At 32.5% G+C, this 24,934-nt stretch overlaps 1 protein-coding gene across 2 annotated transcripts in view; it reads left to right on the top strand.

Moving 5' to 3' along the window:
• LOC139517797 (uncharacterized) overlaps positions 1 to 24,624 on the top strand; it is a 41,542-nt gene extending 16,918 nt beyond the window's left edge. The window contains exons 5-19 of one of the 2 annotated variants that reach the window (XM_071309238.1): positions 2,545 to 2,616; positions 5,013 to 5,147; positions 6,339 to 6,446; positions 6,909 to 6,983; positions 8,257 to 8,310; positions 10,000 to 10,071; positions 11,315 to 11,371; positions 12,359 to 12,415; positions 17,081 to 17,137; positions 17,851 to 17,880; positions 18,891 to 18,981; positions 20,022 to 20,072; positions 21,499 to 21,834; positions 23,108 to 23,416; positions 24,196 to 24,624. In XM_071309238.1, coding sequence (XP_071165339.1) covers positions 2,545 to 2,616; positions 5,013 to 5,147; positions 6,339 to 6,446; positions 6,909 to 6,983; positions 8,257 to 8,310; positions 10,000 to 10,071; positions 11,315 to 11,371; positions 12,359 to 12,415; positions 17,081 to 17,137; positions 17,851 to 17,880; positions 18,891 to 18,981; positions 20,022 to 20,072; positions 21,499 to 21,834; positions 23,108 to 23,416; positions 24,196 to 24,443 — 1,752 coding nt within the window. In that variant the 3' untranslated portion in view covers positions 24,444 to 24,624. The remainder of the gene's footprint in view (positions 1 to 2,544; positions 2,617 to 5,012; positions 5,148 to 6,338; positions 6,447 to 6,908; positions 6,984 to 8,256; positions 8,311 to 9,999; positions 10,072 to 11,314; positions 11,372 to 12,358; positions 12,416 to 17,080; positions 17,138 to 17,850; positions 17,881 to 18,890; positions 18,982 to 20,021; positions 20,073 to 21,498; positions 21,835 to 23,107; positions 23,417 to 24,195) is intronic. The other variant, XM_071309239.1, reaches the window with a different exon arrangement.
• The last annotated feature ends 310 nt before the right edge of the window (positions 24,625 to 24,934 follow it).

Here is a 24,934-nt window from a genome sequence, read left to right as displayed (position 1 = left end):
TAAAAGATCTTTGTAATTTTTTAGTATCCACATCTGATTCATTTAACTAGATAAGATAAAGATAAAGAGAAAGATATTTTATTTCCTCATCATAGGGCTCATTACAAGCATGTAATCACATAAAGTAAAAATAAAAAGCCTTTCTCTCCCACTCGCATACACTCACACATACAGCTATCGTTTTGATTAAGGATGATTGATTTAACAGTACAACATGTAAATGAAAAATAAAATACAGATAAAAGAGAGACGAAAGATACCAAAGGGACAGTCAAACTTATAAATCTAAAACAAACTGACAACGCCATGGCTAAAAATGAAAAAGACAAACAGAAAAACAATAATACACATGACACAACAAAAAAATACAGACACAAATGTATTTTTATTTTTTTATGAGGAGAGTCAGTTGCTTACATTGTATATGTGGCACGAAGGATAACTCTTACTGCCCAGAAAAGAAAAAGAAAAATCAATTCAAGTATAATGTGACAATGAACTGGTGAAGACTATAAATAATTTTTATAAGTTTCAGTTAAGCAAATATTTAGTTTCTCAATGTGTAAAATGAGGATGATGATATGAGCGTTCACTAAATGGTCCATTCCCATACTAACAAAACGTTAGAGCGTACAATATCAAATTTCAGTAAAACTTTTTTTTGTGTAACCTGTTTATTGAAATCTTTGTTATACTAGGATGCAGAACACTTTTTTCCTGCTTTGTGACTTATTTGAACGGGTAATGCATAGGAGACTTTAATAGAGATTTTGTCGAAAGATGCTTGTACAAAAAAATCTGGCACGAAATCTTTCATTTGATTAAAGAGGAAGTATACTGATATGAAGTAAATATTTGACATAATCCAATAGTTCTTCATGCAAAAAATAGAGAAGTAACAAAAATTGAACCAAACATGGAAACCTCAAATTCGGTCCACGTTTAACCGAATGACGGCATTTTAATGCACATTTCGTCAAGAGAAGTGTGAAAATCAATATAAAAAAAAAGTAAATTCACAAAAATACTGAACTCAGGATTACAAAGCCTGAGATCTGAAACGACGTTAATGGCTAACAATACATCAATGGTCGGTCGGGTATATATTTTGCATCCAACTTTATCATATTTAGCTTGGACTTTACAATTGCAGAGTAACTTCAAATTTTCGACAAAATGATGATTTCTATAGCTCTTAAATAGTAAAATCACACATATACAGAGCTTCGAGGAAAATTTAAAAAGAGAAGTGCCTAATTATATATAATCGAAGGGTAAAATCAAAAGCTTAAACGCCTCAAACAAATGGACAACAACTTTTATATTCCTGGCTTGGTTCAAGCATGTTTTTTCTGTAAAACAAATTGTGGATTAAACCTGATGTTATAACTAGCTTAACCTCTCACTTCTCTTTGTAAAACATGTCACTTCAAGTTACATAATTTGTTAAAGAAATAGCTACATAGTAGTAGCATATTTTTCTATTTTCCCTGCATAAAATTAAGAGACGTTCTCCTTAAAATGAAATATAATTTTTATATGTGGTATACTTGGACTATTTGAAAGTGTATCATTAAATACAAAAAAGATCAGATATGTAAATAAACTTCCTTCAGTTGATATATACATTCTTGTCATAGACTGCTTACCAATTTTATTGCGAGAATGGTCTTGAGGAAACGATGATAGTCCGTCGGAAGGGGATGATAAATGGCTGACCCGTGTTAAGAGAGTGCCATATCTCTTGCACGTTAAAGACAGTCACCCTTGTAGATTTCGAGCAGGCCAATGACGGTACAAGGCAGCACTCGCACCTGCAAAGTGAAAAGGGATTAATATAAGTTGCATAACTTGTTTCCCAATGGTTTATTTATAGTGAAGGAAATGTTTTATGCCAGAGCAACGTTTTAGAAAGTTGAAATTAAATTGTGTAAATTAAAGTATATATATCTTTTTGCAATTTTATAAGATAGATTAGTGTCATTTAATTGTGAAGGGTTGCTCTTCTGAGATGTAGATACATGACAATCGACACTGATCAGTTGGGCTATGAAAGTATTTTTATCTCGATCCTAGTGTTAACCTTCCGAAAACCTTGCACTCATGTTACATTTGGCGCTCCATTACAAAACGCATTAACGGAAAAAAATATGAGTCATTTCAATCCAGAATTTGTGTTTGCGAGGGTAAAAACCTTCTTATCGCTATAATAAACACAAACAGTTACTAAGCCAACTTTCGGTTAATGCCAAGTGGGGGCCTTTATAGCTTGCTGCTCTGTGCGAGCCAGAACTACGTATTGAAGGCCTACTTTGACTTATAATAGTTTACAGCTTACGCATTATGACATGGACGGAGAGTTGTCTCATTGGCAATCATACCCCATCTTCTTATTTCTAAGATTAAGGTACGGATATAGTAGGTTTCCATATGTGTACGACAGTATTTCTGAATCATTTCCATCCTCAAATATAAGATGTAACCACTGAAGCATATTTTGAAACTAATACAATTGTATTACAATAGACATTTCGATGATTGCAGGAAGAAAGTCGTATTAATCGTTTAGCTGCTAGTCATCATAGTGGACCATATGAGAATCCTGTTTTATCAAAAGTAAGGTTTAAGTTTGTTAAGATAGCACGCAGTTATAAATCATTTTTTTAAATATAGGATTTTGCTTATTTTTTTTATATAAATGAACTATTTGAATTTTTCGAAAAACTAAGGATTTTCTTTCCCCAGGAGTAGATTACCGTAGCCGTATTTGGCACAACTTTTTGGAATTTTGGGCCCTCAATGCTCTTCAACTTTGTATTTGTTTGGCTTTGTAACTGTTTTGATATGGGCGTCACTGATGAGTCTTATGTAGACGAAACGCGCGTCTGGCGTATTAAATTATAATCCTGGTACCTTTGATAACTATTTTACACCACTGGGTCGATGCCACTGCTGGTGGACGTTTCGTCCCCGAGGGTATTACCAGCCCAGTAGTCAGCACTTCGGTATTGACATGAATATCAATTATATCGTCATGTTTATAAATTTCATGTTTACAAAACTTTGAATTTTTCGAAAAACTAAGGATTTTCTTTTCCCAGGAGTAGATTACCTTAGCCGTATTTGGCACAACTTTTTGGATTTTTGGGTCCTCAATGCTCTTCAACTTTTTACTTGTTTGGCTTTGTAACTGTTTTGATATGAGCGTCACTGATGAGTCTTATGTTGACGAAACGCGCGTCTGGCGTATTAAATTATAATCCTGGTACCTTTGATAACTATTTTACACCACTGGGTCGATGCCACTGCTGGTGGACGTTTCGTCCCCAAGGGTATTACTAGCCCAGTAGTCAGCACTTCGGTGTTGACATGAATATCAATTATATCGTCATGTTTATAAATTTCATGTTTACAAACTTTGAATTTTTCGAAAAACTAAGGATTTTCTTTTCCCAGGAGTAGATTACCTTAGCCGTATTTGACACAACTTTTTGGATTTTTGGGGTCCTCAATGCTCTTCAACTTTGTACTTGTTTGGCTTTGTAACTGTTTTGATATGGGCGTCACTGATGAGTCTTATGTAGACGAAACGCGCGTATTAAATTATAATCCTGGTACCTTTGATAACTATATCACATACTTAATAGAAAAATAAAATAAAATTGTGCTATTGTGCCTACCAATACTCATAATGAGGGAAGAGGACAAGTTAATCAAGGCTTTGCAGATAGTGGACCGTTTCAATCCATTCAAGAGGACAGTTTAAACTCGGTAAATGAAATTTTTGTAAACCGATTTGTAACTGCAGTAAATGTTACGACAAATACTAAAATTTGACAAACTCCTGTCATGTAGTTGCTATGACTTATCAGTCAATGTGTGTATTACTAATAATTAAAACAAATTATCTTTGAATACATAATAGTTTTGTGGAATGTGCAATGCGTATACATGGACAAAGTTTGATATTATTTACGGGAGTAGATTTTATTAATGGGATTTCATGAAGTCAAATTATACTAGGATACACAGAAAATGAGTTTGAATTAATGTTTTGAAAGTGATCATACATAGAACACAATGACAACTATCATGTTAAAGGAGAGGTATGAGAATTTTTATCTTGTCCATTTATTGGCTGGAAAATAATATTCGAATATAATTTTAAAGTAATATTTGTTTTGTTGTTTCAAAAATAGGTTGATATACTTTGACAATTTTGATGTCAACATGTTATCATCACTAATATGTTTTCCTGCCGAAGAACGACGGTTCTTCTCAAGAGCAACGGTTTCCTCCATCCTTATCTCAATACAAACTGACCGCCAAGATATAGACAAAAATGCTGAAAGGAGCCTCTAACACCAATCAAAAATCTGTAAAAAGGGATATATTTAAATTATATCACATACTTAATAGAAAAATAAAATAAAAAATGAGGTCAGAGTACATTTAAGCTCACGATCTGCCTTTGAAAATCCATGCATTTTTGTTAAGGTATTTTTTTTCAGTTTTTTTAGGTTTAAGAACAGCTAATTGAAAAAAATATAAAAATAATATAGGTCACCGATGAGTTAAAAAATATATTTCAATATTTTATGCAAAAACAGGCCATTTTTGCACCAAAGGGAGATTATTTTGAGCTTTTTTCCATGAAATAAACAGTCATCTTGGGCCAAAACGATTTTTTTTTTTGGTTTTTGTACCATATCATAAAGTAAGAAATATTAGTGTAATAAATAAAATTTGTGATGAAAAAAAATGTTGCTGAAATTTTTGTACCCTCAAGTCTCCTTAAAAATATATTTGATATCAACATATTGAATATTTTCATTCAATTTTCCTCTTTGAAAAACTTTCTTCACATGTAATCTTTGCTCGAGCTGTCTTAAATTTAGATTGTTTTTATTGATCTATTTTTTAAGCTAACAAATTTAACTTTTTCACGTTCATTCCTGAAAAATTGCTGTGCATGTGTAATTAGCTTTTACTAAAACATATTTGCTGTATAGGCTACAGAAGAAATAGAAGCCAGTAATCGAGCTATTGTGCCTACCAATACTCATAATGAGGGAAGAGGACAAGTTAATCAAGGCTTTGCAGATAGTGGACCGTTTCAATCCATTCAAGAGGACAGTTTAAACTCGGTAAATGAAATTTTTGTAAACCGATTTGTAACTGCAGTAAATGTTACGACAAATACTAAAATTTGACAAACTCCTGTCATGTAGTTGCTATGACTTATCAGTCAATGTGTGTATTACTAATAATTAAAACAAATTATCTTTGAATACATAATAGTTTTGTGGAATGTGCAATGCGTATACATGGACAAAGTTTGATATGATTTACGGGAGTAGATTTTGTTGAAGATATCTTATGTTATCCTTCGCAAGTAAAATTAACACATATGTTACAATTGCATAAGCTAAAACTACTTTCTATTGCCTGCATTTGGTCGCACTTAGTTAAAATGTTCAGACGTTAAATGGTTTTGCATACTATTTTTTGGACTTTTGATTTTAAGATTGCAAATGTTAATACTTTTTTTCTTTTTATTGTGTAATGTCTAACTGCTGGAATGTATTCAAAAACAATTGGCAATTGCTTATGATACGCTACTACTACTACTGAGCTTGCACAACCGATGATGGACAATTAGTTTTCAAGGTTGGCATCTGCATAATACTTAGTGTTTATGTATTGGCATGACTCATATACTATATTTTGTATACGGAACTCAAGTTTGTACCATAAAGTCATTATGTTTATGCTGAGGCGACAGCACTCTCGGACAAAGTTGACTTTAGACGTGTTTGACTGCTTTATTAGGGCAGTATGAGTTTCATGCTTCCTTGCTTTCATAATTATTGTCCTTAAAACATTTTGGGTTGAGGAGTAACTGATGAAAATTGTTCGAGAAACACGTGTGGTTACATATTTGAACAACCACTATATTTATGATGCTGCTGGTAAACTGTCAATCACAGTGATTTAATGGGAACGTGATTTAAGTATAAATTTGTGTATGCTAATTGTCTTATATTTCACTTCATGATTACCTTCAAAGATGAGGTTGAAAATTCTTCAGGCAAATGTCAACGTTTTCGGTTGTTTGTTGAGGCTCTATTCGAAGATAGCTATCAAACTTATTATATTGTTTTACTGTTATACTTTTAAAACTAATTGTTCCTGAAACAAGTGGTGTACCTATCGTATTTTTTTCTAATGAAAATAACTTTGGCGCTTTTTGGATTTCATGTTATCTCTCATGTAAGTTATCCCATGACCTTAAGTACTAGTATTCAAAAAAAAATAATATATATTTTGCTTTATCGACTAAAAGAGAAATTGAAGATAATAATCGTGAGAAAAAAGGGCACGATAATCATGGATGTGCAGATAGTGGATCGATTGACGCAATTCCAGAAGACAGTTTTGACTCGGTAATTAAAACTGTTGTTTACCTAATCCGATTTCTCTAGGCAATTAATTTTAACGACTAATATTCAAATTTGACAAAATTCACCAAATGTGTTGCAAATTCTAACAGTAAACAACAATGGGTATTTCATAATTTTTTTAAATTGCGAACACAAAAATTCTATATCCTCAAACTCGTTTTAACGTTGTTTTAATGCGCAAACTTGGTAATACACTTGAAAACAAATACTGTTCTATATATCGCATATGAAATATGGTACTAGAAGGTACCTTTGGCTACGATAATGTGTAATGAAGGGAATAAGTCTTATTAAAATGCTTTTGCGAGAAATGGGAAAATATATATACTTTACGAAACGAGTTGAACAATAACAATCACACAGAGATTTGAAAATTAATCCCTGTTTATTTTGTAAAGGAAACTTTTCTTTCTGTGTAATTGCATATTCATTTTTTTTTTTTAGATTTTCACTGACACTGACATAACATCAACGACATATATAATGAGACCTGATATACACGTACCTAAGGACAAATATGTTAGTTAAATTTATATATAGTGGGACAGTTAACCAAGAGATATTCAATTCATAAGACCGTATCGAAGTATTTGTAGGATTCTCAGATATTTTTGGAAAATTTATACAAAGATACACCCTATCCTCGAGTTTTGTCACATGAATTAAGCCAACAAAGATTTATAAATCACTTCAAACGCGTCTTAAGTTTGAGTCTTTTGTAGAAAAAACGTGCGGCAGGCGTAAAAAAATATTCCTGGTATCTATGATGAGTTTTGTTTGTACTAAATTCTAAACGTTCCTCTTATCTTGTCTATTGGAATAATTTTATACATTTACCTTATGTTAGTATTTTAATTTACAAACATCTCGGGAAAAAAAATATTATACAAAAGTAAATGCGTATTCTTATGTTGAAGTATAGATTTTATTAATGGGATTTCATGAAGTCAAATTATACTAGGATACACAGAAAATGAGTTTAAATTAATGTTTGAAAGTGATCATACATAGAACACAATGACAACTATCATGTTAAAGGAGAGGTATGAGAATTTTTATCTTGTCCATTTATTGGCTGGAAAATAATATTCGAATATAATTTTAAAGTAATATTTGTTTTGTTGTTTCAAAAATAGGTTGATATACTTTGACAATTTTGATGTCAACATGTTATCATCACTAATATGTTTTCCTGCCGAAGAACGACGGTTCTTCTCAAGAGCAACGGTTTCCTCCATCCTTATCTCAATACAAACTGACCGCCAAGATATAGACAAAAATGCTGAAAGGAGCCTCTAACACCAATCAAAAATCTGTAAAAAGGGATATATTTAAATTAAAATTACCATCTACAGATATTTTGTCCAAAACTATATATAAGTCAAGACCTTACCATATAAAAAAAAAAGTCAAGCCAATTAAGTTATTTCACCCACATTCAAATTCTTGAATAAGCCGTCTTGAAGAAAGATATCTTTTCGTGTTGGTCCTTTGCTCCTATCTAAATAATGATTAAGTAAATGTGGCAGTTTATGCAGTTTCGCAGTAAGAGAAAGACAGGCATTTGATTTCAATATTTAAAATAACATTTAAAAACTATGAAAATCGATATTTGATAGACGTTATTTCTGGGAATCCAAAGTGTGTTTCAAGATAGACATACATTTCATTTTATTCATATTTTAAATACATAGGACCGAAATGTGCCTTTATCATGTATTCTCATAAGCAGCCATGTGTGTATATTTAGTTGTCCTCTGTACATAGAATAGTGTAAACATTATTATTTCAGAATCTACCTAGATTCACAACTCCTATTGGTGAACTGCAGTATCAACCACGAAAGGTGTGTATCGCGAGCATGTTAAAATAATTATATAAAAGAAATATTTGATTTTCTGTAGTTCAATTTCAGAATATTTTAACAGTGTAGTAATGTAGGGTTATTGCACGAATATTGGTCCGAGACCACAATTATTTCGTAGTGCATTTCTTTTAGAACATAAATGAAAATAAAAAAATCCCACCTGCGCTTCCTCAAAGAAACTTTTACAGTGTGTTGTACTACTTTTGGGACAAATTATAGAAAAATTATAGAAAACTTCATCGTTTTTAACTCAAAATATGGACAATTTTATGTTTAGGGCGTCTTGAAATCTTTTTGACAGCTTCCGAAGTGATAATTTTTAACCTTTTTCAGCTGGACCAAATCACTAGTTTCCTTTAAAATTCTGGACTCAATTTTTTTTATAGTGTAATTTCACCCCCTTACTTCCAATTTGAGGCATTAAACATGGAGAAATAAATTTGGAAGGGGTATAAAAATTAATGGCAAGTAACCCACTGTCAACACTAGGGACCGTATTCGTTTACAACGAAAATGGGACGACAATTGTGGTCTCGGACCTATTGGGGAATATTGTCCCGAGTAGAATTTTATATTGAACGAGCTTGCGAGTGCAATATATGTTCTACGAGGGACAATATTCCGCAATATTCATGCAATAACCCTTTTACTGTATAACAATATAATATTTGAAAGTAAAAGTCGGTTTAAACTAAGATTTTGTCGTTGATGACGTCATGAATTTTGAAGATTTATTGCACTAGTGCAATATTATAGGGTTATTGCATGAATATTGGGAAATATTGTCCCAAGTAGAATTTTATATTGCATGAGCTTGCGAGTGCAATAAATGTTCTACGAGGGACAATATTCCCCAATATTCATGCAATAACCCTTTTATTAACTTTTGGTTACTTTCTGTAGGAAATATTATATTGCTATGCAATAATAGAATTTATTGCACGCTAACTGTTAGTTACTTTCTGTGGGAAATATTATATTGCTATGCAATAATATAGGTAACTAATCAAATGATTGACATTACACTTATTGCATCCTTTCTAACAGTTAAAGATTTTGATATTTTCTTTTCTCAGACATTTACTAAGGACCACAACAACTATTTTTATTTGTCAATTAATTCGCCCCGAGGAGCAGTACAATCACAGTTAAGATTAAAAAAAGAAGGCAAAAGATACCAGAGGGACAGTCAAACTCAAAGATAGAAAATAAATAGTACACAAGACACAACATATTAAAACTAAAGACTTAGCAACACGAACCCCACCACAGCTTACAAATAGTTGTAATTTGTTTTCATTGACCCATTTTAATCTACAATACATGACAATAAAACTAACACATATCTTGATCTCTGATGTTTTATTTAATGAATGGCTATTATTTATTTTGAATTTATTGAACCATAAAATTAATTTTTGACTCTTCACATTGAATAATCCATTATAAATAAATTTCTATCAAAAATAAAGCTCAAAGAACTTTTTATATTATTTATATTAACAATGAAAACGTACACACATGTTGGCGTATGAATACACAACGTCAGAGTGGGCGTGTCTCCATAAAAATTGACAACATTGAAAATAAAACTCATAATTTAAATTTATTTATATATCAATAAATGACGAACGTAATAAATATATCTTTACTTTGCTACATCCATAGACTGAATGCACAATTCCTTGGCGAGATAGTGGACCATGGACGCCGATTAATCATAGTCTAAGTGTTGTCGAGGTGAGTAAATTATACCAAATAGTTTTCAAATGTACCAGGCTCATAATGTGATACGCCAGACGAGCGTTTCGTCTACATAAAACTCATCAGTGACGCTCAGATAAAACAAAATACATACATTAAGACTTGGTTGTGTTTTTACTTAGCAGGAAAAAGCCATATGAGGTTTTCCAATCATATGTCGTATGTCGTCTGTCATCCGTTAGCTTTAACAAGGATCATCTTCTTCTCTGAGACTAATGCACCAAATGTAACCAAACTTGACAACTATCATCATAAGAGTTTGTGTTTTACAAATGTGTTCAATGATCCCGCTTGGCAACCGACATGACTAAAAATTTAACAAAGGGGTTAAATTGTAGTTTTATCTTCAGACATGTTCAAAATAAAATCTACATACATTTTATAACGACAAAATTGTCAGTCAGCTTCTTATGGAGTTATGCTCATTTTATTTTCATTTTTGCCTATTATCTTGAAAACTATAGATAGACATTTATAGAAGAAAAGAAAATGAAAAGATCAAAAATCGTAATATGACTACTTATTGGAGTTACTGTCCTTTTAAGATCATTTTTTGTGTTCTTTGCATAAAACTGAAAAACTGCATGTATAATACATTGATTTAACTTCAATAAACAAAAATGAGCAGCATGACAAGATCTTCCAATAAGTTTACTAGCCAAATCATCATTTCACTCCTTATTTGAGTTTTTTTTTATCTCTAATGTCGTTTTTATCATATTTACCGGCTTTGTCTAGTATTAAAAAGATAGATAGACATACAATTGAATAAGCAATAAGGATAAGCAACACATGATCTACAAATACGTTACAAGGTTGAAATCATCTGACAACTCCTTATTGGAATTATTCTCCTTCAAAACGAATTCTATCCTTTTCTTTTTGCGTTTTCTTATATCTGAAAAACCATTATATTCCGGAGCACCTGAGATCATCCCTAGTTTTTGGTGGGGTTCGTGTTGTTTATTCTTTAGTTTTCTATGTTGTGTCATGTGTACTATTGTTTTTCTGTTTGTCTTTTTCATTTTTAGCCATGGCGTTGTCAGTTTGTTTTAGATTTATGAGTTTGACTGTCCCTTTGGTATTTTGTCCCTCTTTTATAGATGAATAGATAATTCTTTCCTCAGAAGAACCTGAATTTTGGTCAAAATCGGTCTTTACCAGACCTACACCTTGGGCATTTCTCTAACTTGAATTGAATATTTATTTTACTTTACAGACTGAAACTGTCATTGAACCTCCTAATGGATTTGCCATACTTGACAGCATAGAGGATGTAAGTTATATTTCAGATTAAGGATTATTTTCGAAAATAGTTATCAAAGGTACCAGGCTTAAATTTTTTAAAATACGTCAGACGCGTGTTTCGTGTACATAGGTCTCATCATTGACGCTCCGATGATTTGAAACTTTTATCGTAAGACCAATTTTTGACCCCAAAATATAGCAGTTTTACAAATTTGATAAAATGTATTTTTTTAGCTATTTATTGGAAAGTAGAATACTTCTGCTACATAGATATGGGCTGTTTTTGACAAAACATTGCACATATATCGAGTACTAGCATTATCTAGTTCTGCTAAATTACCGAAATCTTCACAATTTTAGCATTTGAGTTAAAGTTTAGACGGTTTCCGTCTCAAATGAAAGTGGCAGCATTTTTGTTCATTCTTCATATTGAAATGTAAGCTGTATTTTATGATAATACATAATATATATAAAAGTTGAGAATGAACACGGATGCGGCTGCTTTCATTTTGACAAAAACTATCTGAAAAGTGACATATTATATCATGTTTGATAGATGTTTCATATTTAAGCTTGAATTTGAGCATCTTAAATGAATAAATCCGTTCAAATCTTTCACATAAACCTAATTGAAACAGCAAAGTAGGCACTAAAGTGTTTCAACAGTTTACAAAATCTTTCCTCAATTAAACCTTAAATTTGAGGCCAAATCGGCCCTTATCGGATCTACTCCTTTGTCATTTCTCTAAATTGTATTGAATATTTATTTTACATTACATTTCAGGATAAGCAATACGTGATCTACAAATACGTTACAAGGTTGAAATCATTCGGCAACTCCTCATCGGAATTATTCTATCCTTTTTTGCGTTTTCTTATATTTGAAAAAACTTTTAGATGAATAGATAAATCTTTCCTCAGAAGAACCTGAAATTTGGAGCCAAAATCGGCCCTTACAAATCCTACGCCTTCGGCATTTCTCTAACTTGTGTTGAATATTTATTTTACTTTACAGACTGAAACTGTCATTGAACCTCCTAGTGAAATTGACATACTTGACAGCATTGAGGATGTAAGTTATATTGCAGATTAAAGGTTATTTTTCTAAAATAGTTTTCAAAGGTACCAGGCTTATAATCTAATACGCCAGACGCGCGTTTCGTCTACAAAAGACTCATCATTGACGGTCAGATCAAAAATTATAAAGCCAAACAAGTTCAAAATTGAAGTGCATTGAGAACCCACAATTCCCAAAAGTTGTGCCAAAGGTAGTCTATGTCTGGGATATATACATATATTAACTTTATTTCCTTCTGATCGAAGATTTTGCACGTATTAAACCATTTTTGTACAATAATTATATTTACATATTGATCAAGACATTAGAGTGGTTACATGATTTAAATGTCACATATTAATTAGTGTGACTGAATCAGTTGGGTGTCACTTTATATGATAATATTTCTGAAGGTAAGTTAATTATTATAAAATAAACGCTGCACATTCGATGAACATGTGTCATACAAGTTTTTGAAAAATTAATACTGTTATCCAGATCATATTTCGTATAACATGACAAAAGTGTTGCTGTGAATGTGGACTACGTAGATTATCTAGATACACAATGAACACAATCGGATTAATAATTATTAATTCCTCCCAAAGCTTCGCTCTTTAGTCTGATAGACGATCGCACGTACACATGATATATTCAATAACGCTACAGAAAAACTGTCCCCATTTAGCACATAAGAGAGGCGACTCTTCTGTTCTGATGAATGAAGATAGGTGAACACTATATTTAGCTCCTTCTATGAAATTAGGAATAGTTTTAGCAATTACTTTGCAAGCTTTGTTTATGAATTGTACGGAAAATTGCAAAGTCAACTGATATTTTTTGTTGCCATCTCTTGTTTTTAAAATTCGCTATATATGGAAGTGAAAAAACATCTGTTCCATATATATATATACAGCCTTACATGGGAAGCTGCCTGTTTTCATGAAATTTTAAACAAAGTTTATCAAATCATATTGTTACGCCCCGGTGATTTGAAAGGTGACATTTTTGCTGTGATCTCCGTTCCACACTTGATACACGCAGATGTCCGGTTTTGTGTTCTGATTTTATTTTACAGAAGAAATAGCTTATTTTGACCTTATATTATATACTGACTTCTTTAAATCTGTATATCGCCTTTATTTATATGTGTAATTAATTGTTCCTTTTGTATTTGTTTATACTTGGTTTCAGTATAACGCGCCAAATGTAACGTTACGTGTTCTTGTTAACGAAGAACTTGTGTATTACATCACACGTAGTGTAAAATACGGAACGCATATTTCTACGGAGAGTTTCTCTCCAAAAAACCTCCATGCTGTTAGCTGTCTCTCTAGAATTTGCTGCACCAAGTAAGAGCACTTGGTGATAATGCAGTGCACCAAGTAGATTTGCGGCACCAAGTAAAGTTGCTTGGTAAAAGTATATAAATACAGTGCACCAAGTAGGAACACTTGGTGATAATGTAGTGCACCAAGTAGATTTGCAGCACCAAGTAAAGTTGCTTGGTACCTGAAAGTATTTAAATGCAGTGCACCAAGTAGATTTTCCTGTACCAAGTAATGCAGTGCACCAAGTAATGCAGTGCACCAAATAGATTTGCTGCACAGAGTACGCTAAGTATTTTAATTATGCAGTGCACCAAGTAGATTTCTTGCACCGAGTACGCTGAGTATTTGAATGCTGTACACCGAGTAAATCTTCTTGCACCGAGCGCTTGAAGAATTGTTTTATTAATCTTAGTGCAAGTAATGCACCTTGCCGTATTACTTATTGTATATAATTAGTAACGTATTTTGATTCTTGAACCGCTGTATTTGATGTATTGTTTAATTAGAAATAATACAATTAATGAACTTCCATTATGATTTTTATTATACCTTCCGTCACCGGAGGCCCACAAAAGTAACTACGGGTGTATATCCTGACAAGAAAACCCCGGAACGTTACAATATTTCACGGCTATTCAGATTAAATCTGGTACAAATCAATCTTGCTTTATGCATATTTGTTTCTAAATTCTAAAAGTCGTAGTAATAGTATACGTTTTGGTAGCAAGTTATTGTCCATCCTACATAATCTTCCAAAACATTGTAACTTACACTTGTCAATATAGCACTCCACAGGAAGCCAACAGAGTAGGATTGTGCACTTGTCGGATCGTGTTCGTACAGGAAGCCCTTGGATGTTTTACATATATATTTAATAATGAGAACGTTCTAACATTGTTAATTCAGTATTTTAAAGACCATACCAAATCTCACAAGCGAACATTGCCCTTGGATAACACATCTGAAATACTATTTTGGATCACGTTAAGGGGTTAAGGAAGGATGGGTGTATTCTGGATTTCATAACCGATAACGCAGTTGCACGTAAAATTCGACATGCATTTAAAGTTCTGGGTATGCTCTTAAATTCGGCATTAAATAATTCTAACATGTTTGGTTGATGTTTCGACTGGACTGTCCGCTCCGTAAAGTTGCAATGGTTGATTGTTGGTAAGACATTTTGAAGAAAAAAGTTTCTGTACTTCGCTTTTTGCTGATGAAAATCTGAAGCACTCATTATGAAGTATAAGATATAAGGGCAATATCGTACACTTGTACGGTACAACTTTCGAGCAGATTGAATAGCATTCTTCAATAAAGATTTGTGTCTAACTGTCTAAGAAGATCATTAATGAACACTAAATAAAAAAACAGCAGACAGGACCCCGCCTTAACTTACGCCTCTCTTGAGTTTAAACCGTTTTGAACACTCCCTTTAAATTGCACACAGTTTCGCATGTTATGGTACATTTCATAGATCAACAGCCAAGTTATTCCCCGAACTCCATATGTATACAACTTAACTAATAGTCCTTTGTGCCATAGAGTTTCAAATGCTTTCATGTTGTCCAGAAGTGTGACGATAATATTGCTATGACGCTACAAATTATGGTGTACGACTTCTTGCATGTTAAGACTTGCATGTGTACTAGATAATGTCTTCTGGTAGGCAACTTGTGAATGGCGTGGAAAATTGTGATGAAGCGGTGGTAAACGAGTATATAATGCCTTTTCAGACAGTTTTGAAATGTTACATAGAAGAGAAATTCCTAAATATGAGTTCGGATCAGACTTTGACAATGTTTGATTTGTTTCCACCTTTGAATAGAGGTATGATAAAACTGTCTTTACAGCTTATCGAAGTTAAGCATGTTTCCAGTACAGGATTAAACAAACTACAATGATGATGCTGAGGAAGCTTTCCATCGTATTTCAAATGTTCATAACAGATCCCTGCTAACCCTGGAGATTTGTTACACGGAAAATTGTTGCAAAATTCATTTAGTTCGTCGAAAGAAAATTCCTCAGTATATTCGTTTGCAATTGTACGGACAGTTTTTAACAAATCATTGATAGTATTATCTAGACCTTTTTCATTCACAGGGTTGATCAAGTTAATATCAAAACTGATTACAGATTGGAAATGAGTCACCCAACCGTCACGTATATCGTCTGAAGAAATAAGTTGAACACCGCTAATATTTAATTGGTGACAATGCGAACTTTAACTATTTCCACGTCCAGTTGAAATGTGTCTGTACATGTTGTTATTGGTTCTAATTTTTTTTTATCACATTGATTTGATTTTGTAGGTTCTTGAAACGATAACAGTATTTTTGAAATCAGTATTTCAGTTGCTTATTTTCCTTCTTTTGTTCCTCAATTGACCTGGTCAACATCTCAGAGTTACGTGCATATTCAGTTTGGATTAAATCATAAAATTTTCTAGACGAACTAGAGTATCCGTAACCGCAAGGTTTACTAATGCGTCATTTTGTGAACCAGATATATCATCACTACATGATAAAGTCCTATTTGAACTTGATGAAGATTTTACACTTAGAGCGTTTTTTAAATCGTCTCTAAATTCCCCGACTGAGGCTAAATACAATGCATAACAATAACTTCCAAGTGAATTTTCTAGGACATAATCCTTTCTTTAATATTGCATTTGGATATGGAAATTTCTGTTGACGTTTCACGACGTCAAAAAGTTCATGTCTGACTGTCTCGATGTCTTTGTTTGATGATTTGCAGTTTTGTATTAATTCTTGAATGAAAGTGGCTGTCTTAAGGTAGCGAACCCAACTCATTGTTTATTAAACTTTTAAATTCGTTGGAATTTTTTTCTAATGTATTAGAGTCATTCTCTGTGTATGAACATGGTTAGGATAGCGGCAAATTGTAATACTGCTCATGTTCACTCCCATCAAAATGTTGATGGATTAAATATAAAAAAAGAAGATGTGGTACGATTGCCAATGACACAACTCTCCACAAGAGACCAAAATGACACAGAAATTAACTATAGGTCACCGTACGGCCTTCAACAATAGGCAAAGCCCATACTGCATAGTCAGCTGTCAAAGGACCCGAAATGACAATGTAAAACAATTCAAACAAGAAAACTAATGGCCTTATGTGTGTACAAAAATGAACGAAAAACAAATATATAACACATAAACAAACGACAACCACTGAATTACAGGCTTGGGACAGACACATACATAGATAATATGGCGGGGCTAAACATGTTGCGGGATTTTAACCCTCCCCCTAAACTGGGACAGTGGTATAACATAAGAACGAACTATAAAATCAGTTGAAAAATGATCATTTTACATTACAGACTGAAACTGTCTTTGGACCTCCTACTGGAATTAGCATGCGTAATAACAGTGAGGATGTAAGTTATATTACAGACAATAGGTTATTTCCGAAAATTGAGTCTACTGGAAGAGACAGCCATTACTTTCTAATTATTAATATTCTAAAAGAGATCGGAAGATACCGAAACCGGGGTCGGATAAATTTGCGATTTCTACTTACATTTAATCATTTCTTTTTTTCCGAGCGATTTTATACTTTATTGTAAATTTAACATTGGAAGGCATTATACTCGTGGCATTTTAGACCTCGCTATCGCCTTGGACAAAAATTAACACGAATATAATGTCTTCCTATGTAAAACTAAAAAAAAGGATATAGCTTGCATCAATTATTTATCAAAATTAAACGAGAAAACTAACGGCCTGATCAATGTACAAAAAAATACGAAAAACAAATTTGTAACACAGCAACGAACGACAACCACTGATTTACAGGATCCTGACTTAAGACAGGTGCGTACATACAGAATGTGGAGGTATTAAACATGTTAACAGGATACAGTGCAGGCGATTTGGTGTCACGATATCTCAGTGGTATGAGTTCGAATCCCAGCGAGGGAAGAACAAAAAATTTGAGAAAGCAAATTTACAGATCTAAATATTGTTGGGCTGAGGTTTAGACGAGTTGTTAATATAAGTACGTCTGAACCAGTGACAACTCTACAACAGATTTATAGTTGTCTAAGAGACCAATCAAAGTGAAATGTTAATAAGTCTTTTTGTTTTTTAGGACTTTGAAAATTATCATAAGAGTAGCAAGGTATGTTTTGTGTTTCAATATACATGTAGATGTATATTTATATATTCAAATTATCATGAAGCAAACTACTAGTTGTGAGTGAAGATCATTATATGCTCTTAGTATTTAAACTGAACATTCCCTCACATAGTCAAACCAAATTTATTTGATCTCCTGGGAATTTCATTTAGATTTTATCTACTATTAAAGATTAAGAAGTTTCTAAATCTAGACTGCAGAAAATTATTCTATAATGGTCAATCTTACCACTAATTGATTAATGTTATACTGTTATTGATAGTGTGGAGTAGTTGTAGCAGTGAGTGTTTTAATAGGATATTATAATTACAAGAGAGATGCTAGAATGATTTTAGCATATAGACCCTTTCGCTCCTTCCGAACCCTTATTATATAATTATACTCGATGACAGTTCAACAGGGAACAAAATATCACAAGTATGTGATGACATTTAAACACAAAATATCCGATCACATATTGCAATCAACTCCTTGATTATTTAGTAGTTATTTCTTCATTAAAACTTTAAAAGAATATGACTTTGAAATCCTTTTTATGAGATAATAGTATTATACCAGTTGAGAGACTATTCTTAAAATGTGCCCTCAGGAATGAGACTTGCCACCGGTTCATACTTGACCGTAGAAATAAAAAGATAAAGCATTATAAGGAAAGAAAAAAACAACAGGAATGCCTTATAGTGCATTAAGCAGTGGAAATACTAACCTTAATATTATGTTAAGAATCAATTATCGCGGGAAAATATAAAAGATATTGTTGGTTCATTTCATTTTCCGCTTTGAAAAAGGCCAATTAACATGCTATAGGAAAATCGCAATTTCATTTGAACTGCGATTATGTTTTGACCATTCATGACAATTTACAGTAGAAAAATGATAACTGGTCGGCGTCGTAGAAATTATTTGTCAATCCGAGTCTAGCTCTGTTTATCGCGGTCCTTCTCGTTCCAAACGAATCTTATTTTAATATTTTTGCTTTGTTTTGATTTCAGAACTGCCCTTTGAGAATAATGATTCTTATTATTGTAATCGGTTGTATATCCGGTGGTGTGACATGGGTCATCTACAATAAATATTTCTTAGGTATGTAAAGCAAATAACCATATCAGTAAGTATTTGTCGTCTATAAAAAGACGCTCGATTCTAAAATTTAAAAGCCAAAATACAACACGAGGTTGAAAAGTATTAAGTACAAAAAATTGCGAAAGGTTTTGTCCGAAAAGGTAAGGTAATTTATTCTCTTTGGGTAGAAATCCTTAGAATTTCAAATAATTCAAGTTAATATATGTGCAAAGTACCTAACAATAGTTCCAACTTAGTCAGGAATGTTGTCATACTCTGTGCTATGCATATGATTTCAAATTAATCGAATCTTTACGACGACCTACAGGTTTTGTTGTAATCATACGAGTTGAAGATGAACACATCATTGTGTAATCCCTTTCACATTTATCCGTGATCATTTACAAAATTCTAAAAGTATACACCAAAGAGATGATGTGCATATGTTGCGCCTCAAGAAAACCAACAATCTATTATTCATGTGTTTTTGTTGAAGGTATGTTTTGTGTTTAAACATGCTGAGTTGTTATGTCTTTTGATATGTGAACGTCGTTGTATGGATTTACCAGGGATTTGGGGTTTTTTTTGGACTGTTTTTATTTCTTAACTCTTTTTAAATATGAGAGATAGAAATTCAGAACACTGTTTTTTTTAATAATTGCTAATAATCAAAATTTGCATCGTAGTTACTAGCCGGATTTGTCTGCAAAGTTTTAATATTTAAGTGTTTGAAAACAACTTCTACTTTCTTGCCTTAAAATGACATCATGCAATTGTAAAACTATTCTGGGATAAGAATTTCAAAGAACAGTCTTAAATAAAAAGTTTGTGTACTGTGTGTTTTACTTATTCTTTACTGAAACTGTGCTAGTTACGCATTCAAATTGTTAAGACAATATTAACGATTTGTATAAGGCTTTTTTTTTGTGACATTCATAACGCGCTCTTACAAAAATGCTAGTTGTATTTTATTTACTTTTTTAATTTCATTGAAAAAAGTATCTTTTGTTAGATATGCAGAAATGCCATAAAACTTGTGTCAAATTCCTGTCTCATTCCAGGTTCGAAAGATACTCCAACTGTTATTACAGTTGACCTTCCGGATTTTCCGGGTAAGTTACCATTTATAGATCATCAAAAAACTTTTGATGATTTACAAATTAAATTATTGTGAGTTTTTTAAGATAAATTTCAGTAAACTACTATTAAATAAACATAAACATTAATTTATAGTAGGATTTTTATGAATTATCAATTTTTTAAATAAAGGAAATGAATAAATTAGATGTAAAACGATACGCCTTTTCAAAATATGTATGCGCTAAAGCATTAAAGGTAAGGGAATGTTTGGTTGAGGTTTGGCTAACTTCTGGAGTCAAATACTTCACACAAATTCGACAGTATATATTAAACAAAGCCTCTGTCATATAGATTTGATATTCGGTTAAACAATGCATCGATGCCGTTTATTTATTAGGCAACACTATAAATGCACTTTGAAATACTTGTGCACTACAGGACAGTATATAGAAGTCAGCTAAGCATTTCTCAAAGTAAAAGAATTAACAAAAAATCCAATGAAACTCAAACACATAAAACGAAAGGATAACAACTGTCATTAACATGACTTGGTACTGTCATTTAAATGAGTCTGTGGTTTGGTTCCAAAATAGAAGTGTTGTAATTCATAAAAAAAATCTATATTTATTCTTTTCTTCTTTTTTCGAGATTTTTTACTGTTCCATCTTTATTTAATGCTGGGTTTTACCTATAACTGTTTACTGTGGATTTATTTATTTTCGTGGTTTATCTTTAGTTTTCATACAAGCCAATAAAAAAAATTGTAATTCGTTAAACATTTCATTTCGTGGTTTACCTGCACCAACGAAATCCTCGAAAAATTGGTATTCAATGAATAATATCGAATCCACAGTAATAGGTTATATAGTATGAAGTTACGAATACAGTGAAGTATGCTAATTTGTAATGTAGAAATTGTATCAACAAGTGTTTTTAAAAAAAAATTGCCTCTTGTTGTGTCTGTTTATTCATCAAATATGATTGAATACTATGAAAATAATCTCATAATCTATATTGTAGCTGTCAAGATTCATGTATTCAATAATATGTGTATCATTATTTATCTTACCTCCTATACATTTCTAGGAATGTGATTAATTAAAAGCGTCCTCGTGGAGACCTTGTATATTTCATATTAGGTTAGTAGGGCGGCGGGGCTTATTTCATACACGGTTAGTAGTGGAGTAACGTCCCTTTATAAAAACGAAACGTCACTGAGAAAAAAATCGTAAAAGTTTCAATAGACGAAGAAATTGATTATTAAGATTGAAACAAATTGATAAAACACATTTAAACCTAACAAGTTGTTATTGTTGGCATCGTGCTTTTTAGGATCAATGGGTGAGTTTTAGGCTGTACGAATGCCTCACTTTCTCTCTTTCTCTCTCTCTCTTCCTTGTTTAGAGGAAGAGGATGTTAATATCAACCTGTTAAAACTTAACTTTGTTGTCGTTTTAGATAAATGTGAAAACGATATCTCTATTGCAAGGGTAGGAGAACAAATGTGTATTCCTTATACACAGAAATTTACCAGTAGTCCGACAGGTATACATGTCAGACAGTTGTCGTCTCAATATTTGAGTATACTTCAAGGTTTTTCAGTCAATGTTTCATCTGATGAGTTTGAGCAACAAAATGGGAGTTGGATAATCAACTTCAACTCTTCAAGAACTGACCAACAATTACGTTTCATGAAGGGAAAAGCTACATGTGATAGTGTTGGGATTTACGAGATCACGATAGAATATGATGACGGAAACGTTTCGTCTAGCGAATTTGAAATAAAATTAAAAGGTATGCACATAAGAAAAAAACAAAAGAAAAGTGATACACAAATAATTTGTAATAAATAACACGGTTTTAGAACTATTTCTTCTTTCCTGATGTCGTACAGGAATCATGGCAAAAATATATAATATTTCATAAAACCGACCTCAAGGAAATTTCAAAGCGGAAATTTGTTATCAAATGGAAACATATATGGTTCAAACACATTAAACGAACGGAAAACAACTTTCAAGTTTCTGAAATGGTACAATTTATTATAAAAGGTGTTATCACCAGCAATTGAAATATAACAAAGTTATCGTTTCTTACTTTATGCTACAAAGTTTTCTGTCCTCTTTCTATTTATGTCTTCACATTGGTTTTTTTTCTCATCATTTTCTCAAGGAAATTTCCAAACGGAAAGTTCTTTATCAAATGGCAACTTCTAGAGTTCAAACACATCAAATACCTCACTCAAGAAATTTCAAAACGGAAAGTTATTTGTCAAATAAGAACATGTAAAGTTCAAACACACCAAACAAACGGAAAACAACTTTGAAAATTATAATCCTGGTACCTTTGATATCTACTGGTACAATTTCTCCTAAAATGTGATATTACAAAGTTGTCAATGTAAACAAATTGTTCTGTCCTATTTCTAGTTATGTCTTCATACTATTATTTTCTCTCTTTATTTTCTCTTTCGAAAATCACAACACACTGTATGGCTAGAACACGCAAATGTGATAGTTTACTGCAGTATGTAAGCTGAGTATTATGATTAGTAAAGTTGTGATACTTCATTATCCTATGATGAGAAGGATAAAGATGATGTCAAAGGCCCTGCAGCAATAGTTTCATGAACATTTGGGCGATAACAGATTAATTTGTTGTGAATATGAACCTTGCTTTTTGATTTGGCCTGGCATACCTAGTCAGATGTTTACGTGCTTGTTAACACGGCAAAATAGGGTGGTAGATACCAAATGGGTATTTCAACTCATAAGTCAAAGACAAACTGACTACGCAAAGACAAAAAAACGCAAAAAGGTAAATTTGCAGATGTAAAACCAATTTTAGACACATTAGTCTGAATCCTAGCCGATTACTCTGTTGTAACTCTTAAACTAAAGTCCATGTGTTTAAATAAATATATAGACGCAGAAAAAAGTAAATTTTCAAATCGTATACAACCAACGACCTCCTGTTCCCAGGGCAATAATAATATAATGAATTACTTTAAATAAGCGCTTGAATTTGTTGAAAGCAAGCCTTTTTATTTTCTTTATTTTTATAATAGACCCACAGCTACAGCACAGTGTTACACGAATTAATGACAGTATTCATGTTCATTGTGAAATGATAAAAACTTGCGTGGCCAGCTCTTTGGCCTTGTTTGTGAACGATGGGGGATCATCACGTATGATACCTAACATGAATGTATGTAGCGACAATCATCAGGAAAGTGGCACCACTGTCTCAGCTGACGCGATAATTCCTGCATCTTGGTTTTCTGGAAATATGACTATATCTTGTGTTCCACTAATGACGGATCCGGGACTTGCTGCTAACTTGACATCTACGACCCGTATACCTGTATGTGAAGGTGGTAAGTACTGGTATTACATTGACCATTTTCAACACCTGATAATTATGGACCCGCAATTGCCTAACACAAAAAAATGTCAGTGGGTCCGTTTTAACATATCAGTTTTCAATTTCAGTTGTTGACTGCGATCACGCCAAGGACTATAAATATAGGGAAAAATAATGTAGTTTTCTAGAGACAAAAATAAGATTAAGAGTAAATGCAAAACAACTCCTTTAGATCTCATTCTTGCATTTTCTTTGCTAAGCTGATAAAATATTAGAATATGCAAATTTAGATAAACTCTCGGATTCATGCATTAATTTGTTTCACAGGGGAATATATTAAGATAACTATAAAAAATCAAAACCATTGGATTTGAAGTATGAATGATTCGGCATACAGTCGGTCTTTGTTTTTCATGTTTAATTCAACAATAAGATTGGCCATTATGACAAATATCATATCTGATATTCTTCCGCAGTCATAATAACCTGCCATCATTACCAAACTAAACAAAGAAATAACACGACGGGTGCAGTATACGGTGCAGGAAATGCTTACCCTTCCGGAGCACCTGATTTCACCCCCGGTTTTTAGTGGAGTTCGTGTTGTTTCTTAATTATTATTTATAACTGTTGATGTAAATGTCCTTTGGATTTGTGAGTCTTTGTTTACTCCTTGGTTTTGATTGTTATTGTCATTAACTATTGATCATTTATTTTCGACGTAATACTATACATGTATTATACAGGAAGAGAGACAGAGAGTCAATTACATCCACATTTTCTGTTTTATAGATTGTGTTCCTAATTGCACGGATGATCCACAAAGTGAAGCATACTTTCCAGACAAAAATGACTGTACTAAGTTTTACCAGTGTTCGAATGGAAAATTGGTTTTTCAAACCTGCGCATCAACAACATACTGGTCACCTAGCGAGTGCACTTGTGATCATTTTGATGATGAAATTTGTAATAAGGATACTAACAAATTCTTTAAACCTCTTTTGGCCATCGAAAAATGCACCAAAACATTGTTTGTGTAGTTCGTTATAAAACTTACAACTATATGTCATACGGATCATTCAGACTTTAGAAATGGTTAAAAGTTTTGTATTGTTCTGAAATGCTGAACAATTTTCCTTGGGTTGGTTCATTTACCCCAATGACGTTAAACAATGATTGCTTTGGGAAACCATTTACGTAGATTAAAAAGCCTTGAAAATACACTGTTATTTAATGTATTTATAATCAACAGTAATATATATATAGATTCTACTACTCCATCGAGTGTAATACGATATTTATCCACTTGAGACAGTTAAATTTTCAAATTTAAAACGCGAGGCTTGTCCGAGCGTTTTAAATATTTAAAATATAACTGTCGAGAGTAGATAAATATCGTATTACACGAGATTTGGTGGTGGAATCTGTTTCTCTAATGATTTTCTAACACTATGCAGGCAAATTTATTCCTTCTTTTCGAATGATCTGCAAAAATATGTGTTATTTCTATGTGACGTCACCAGGCATGTTC

The sequence above is a fragment of the Mytilus edulis genome, chromosome 3 (assembly GCF_963676685.1).
Source record: "Mytilus edulis chromosome 3, xbMytEdul2.2, whole genome shotgun sequence".
Lineage (NCBI taxonomy): Eukaryota > Metazoa > Mollusca > Bivalvia > Mytilida > Mytilidae > Mytilus > Mytilus edulis.
Note: the sequence above shows the minus strand (reverse complement) of the source record. Positions and strands in the feature narration are given on the sequence as shown.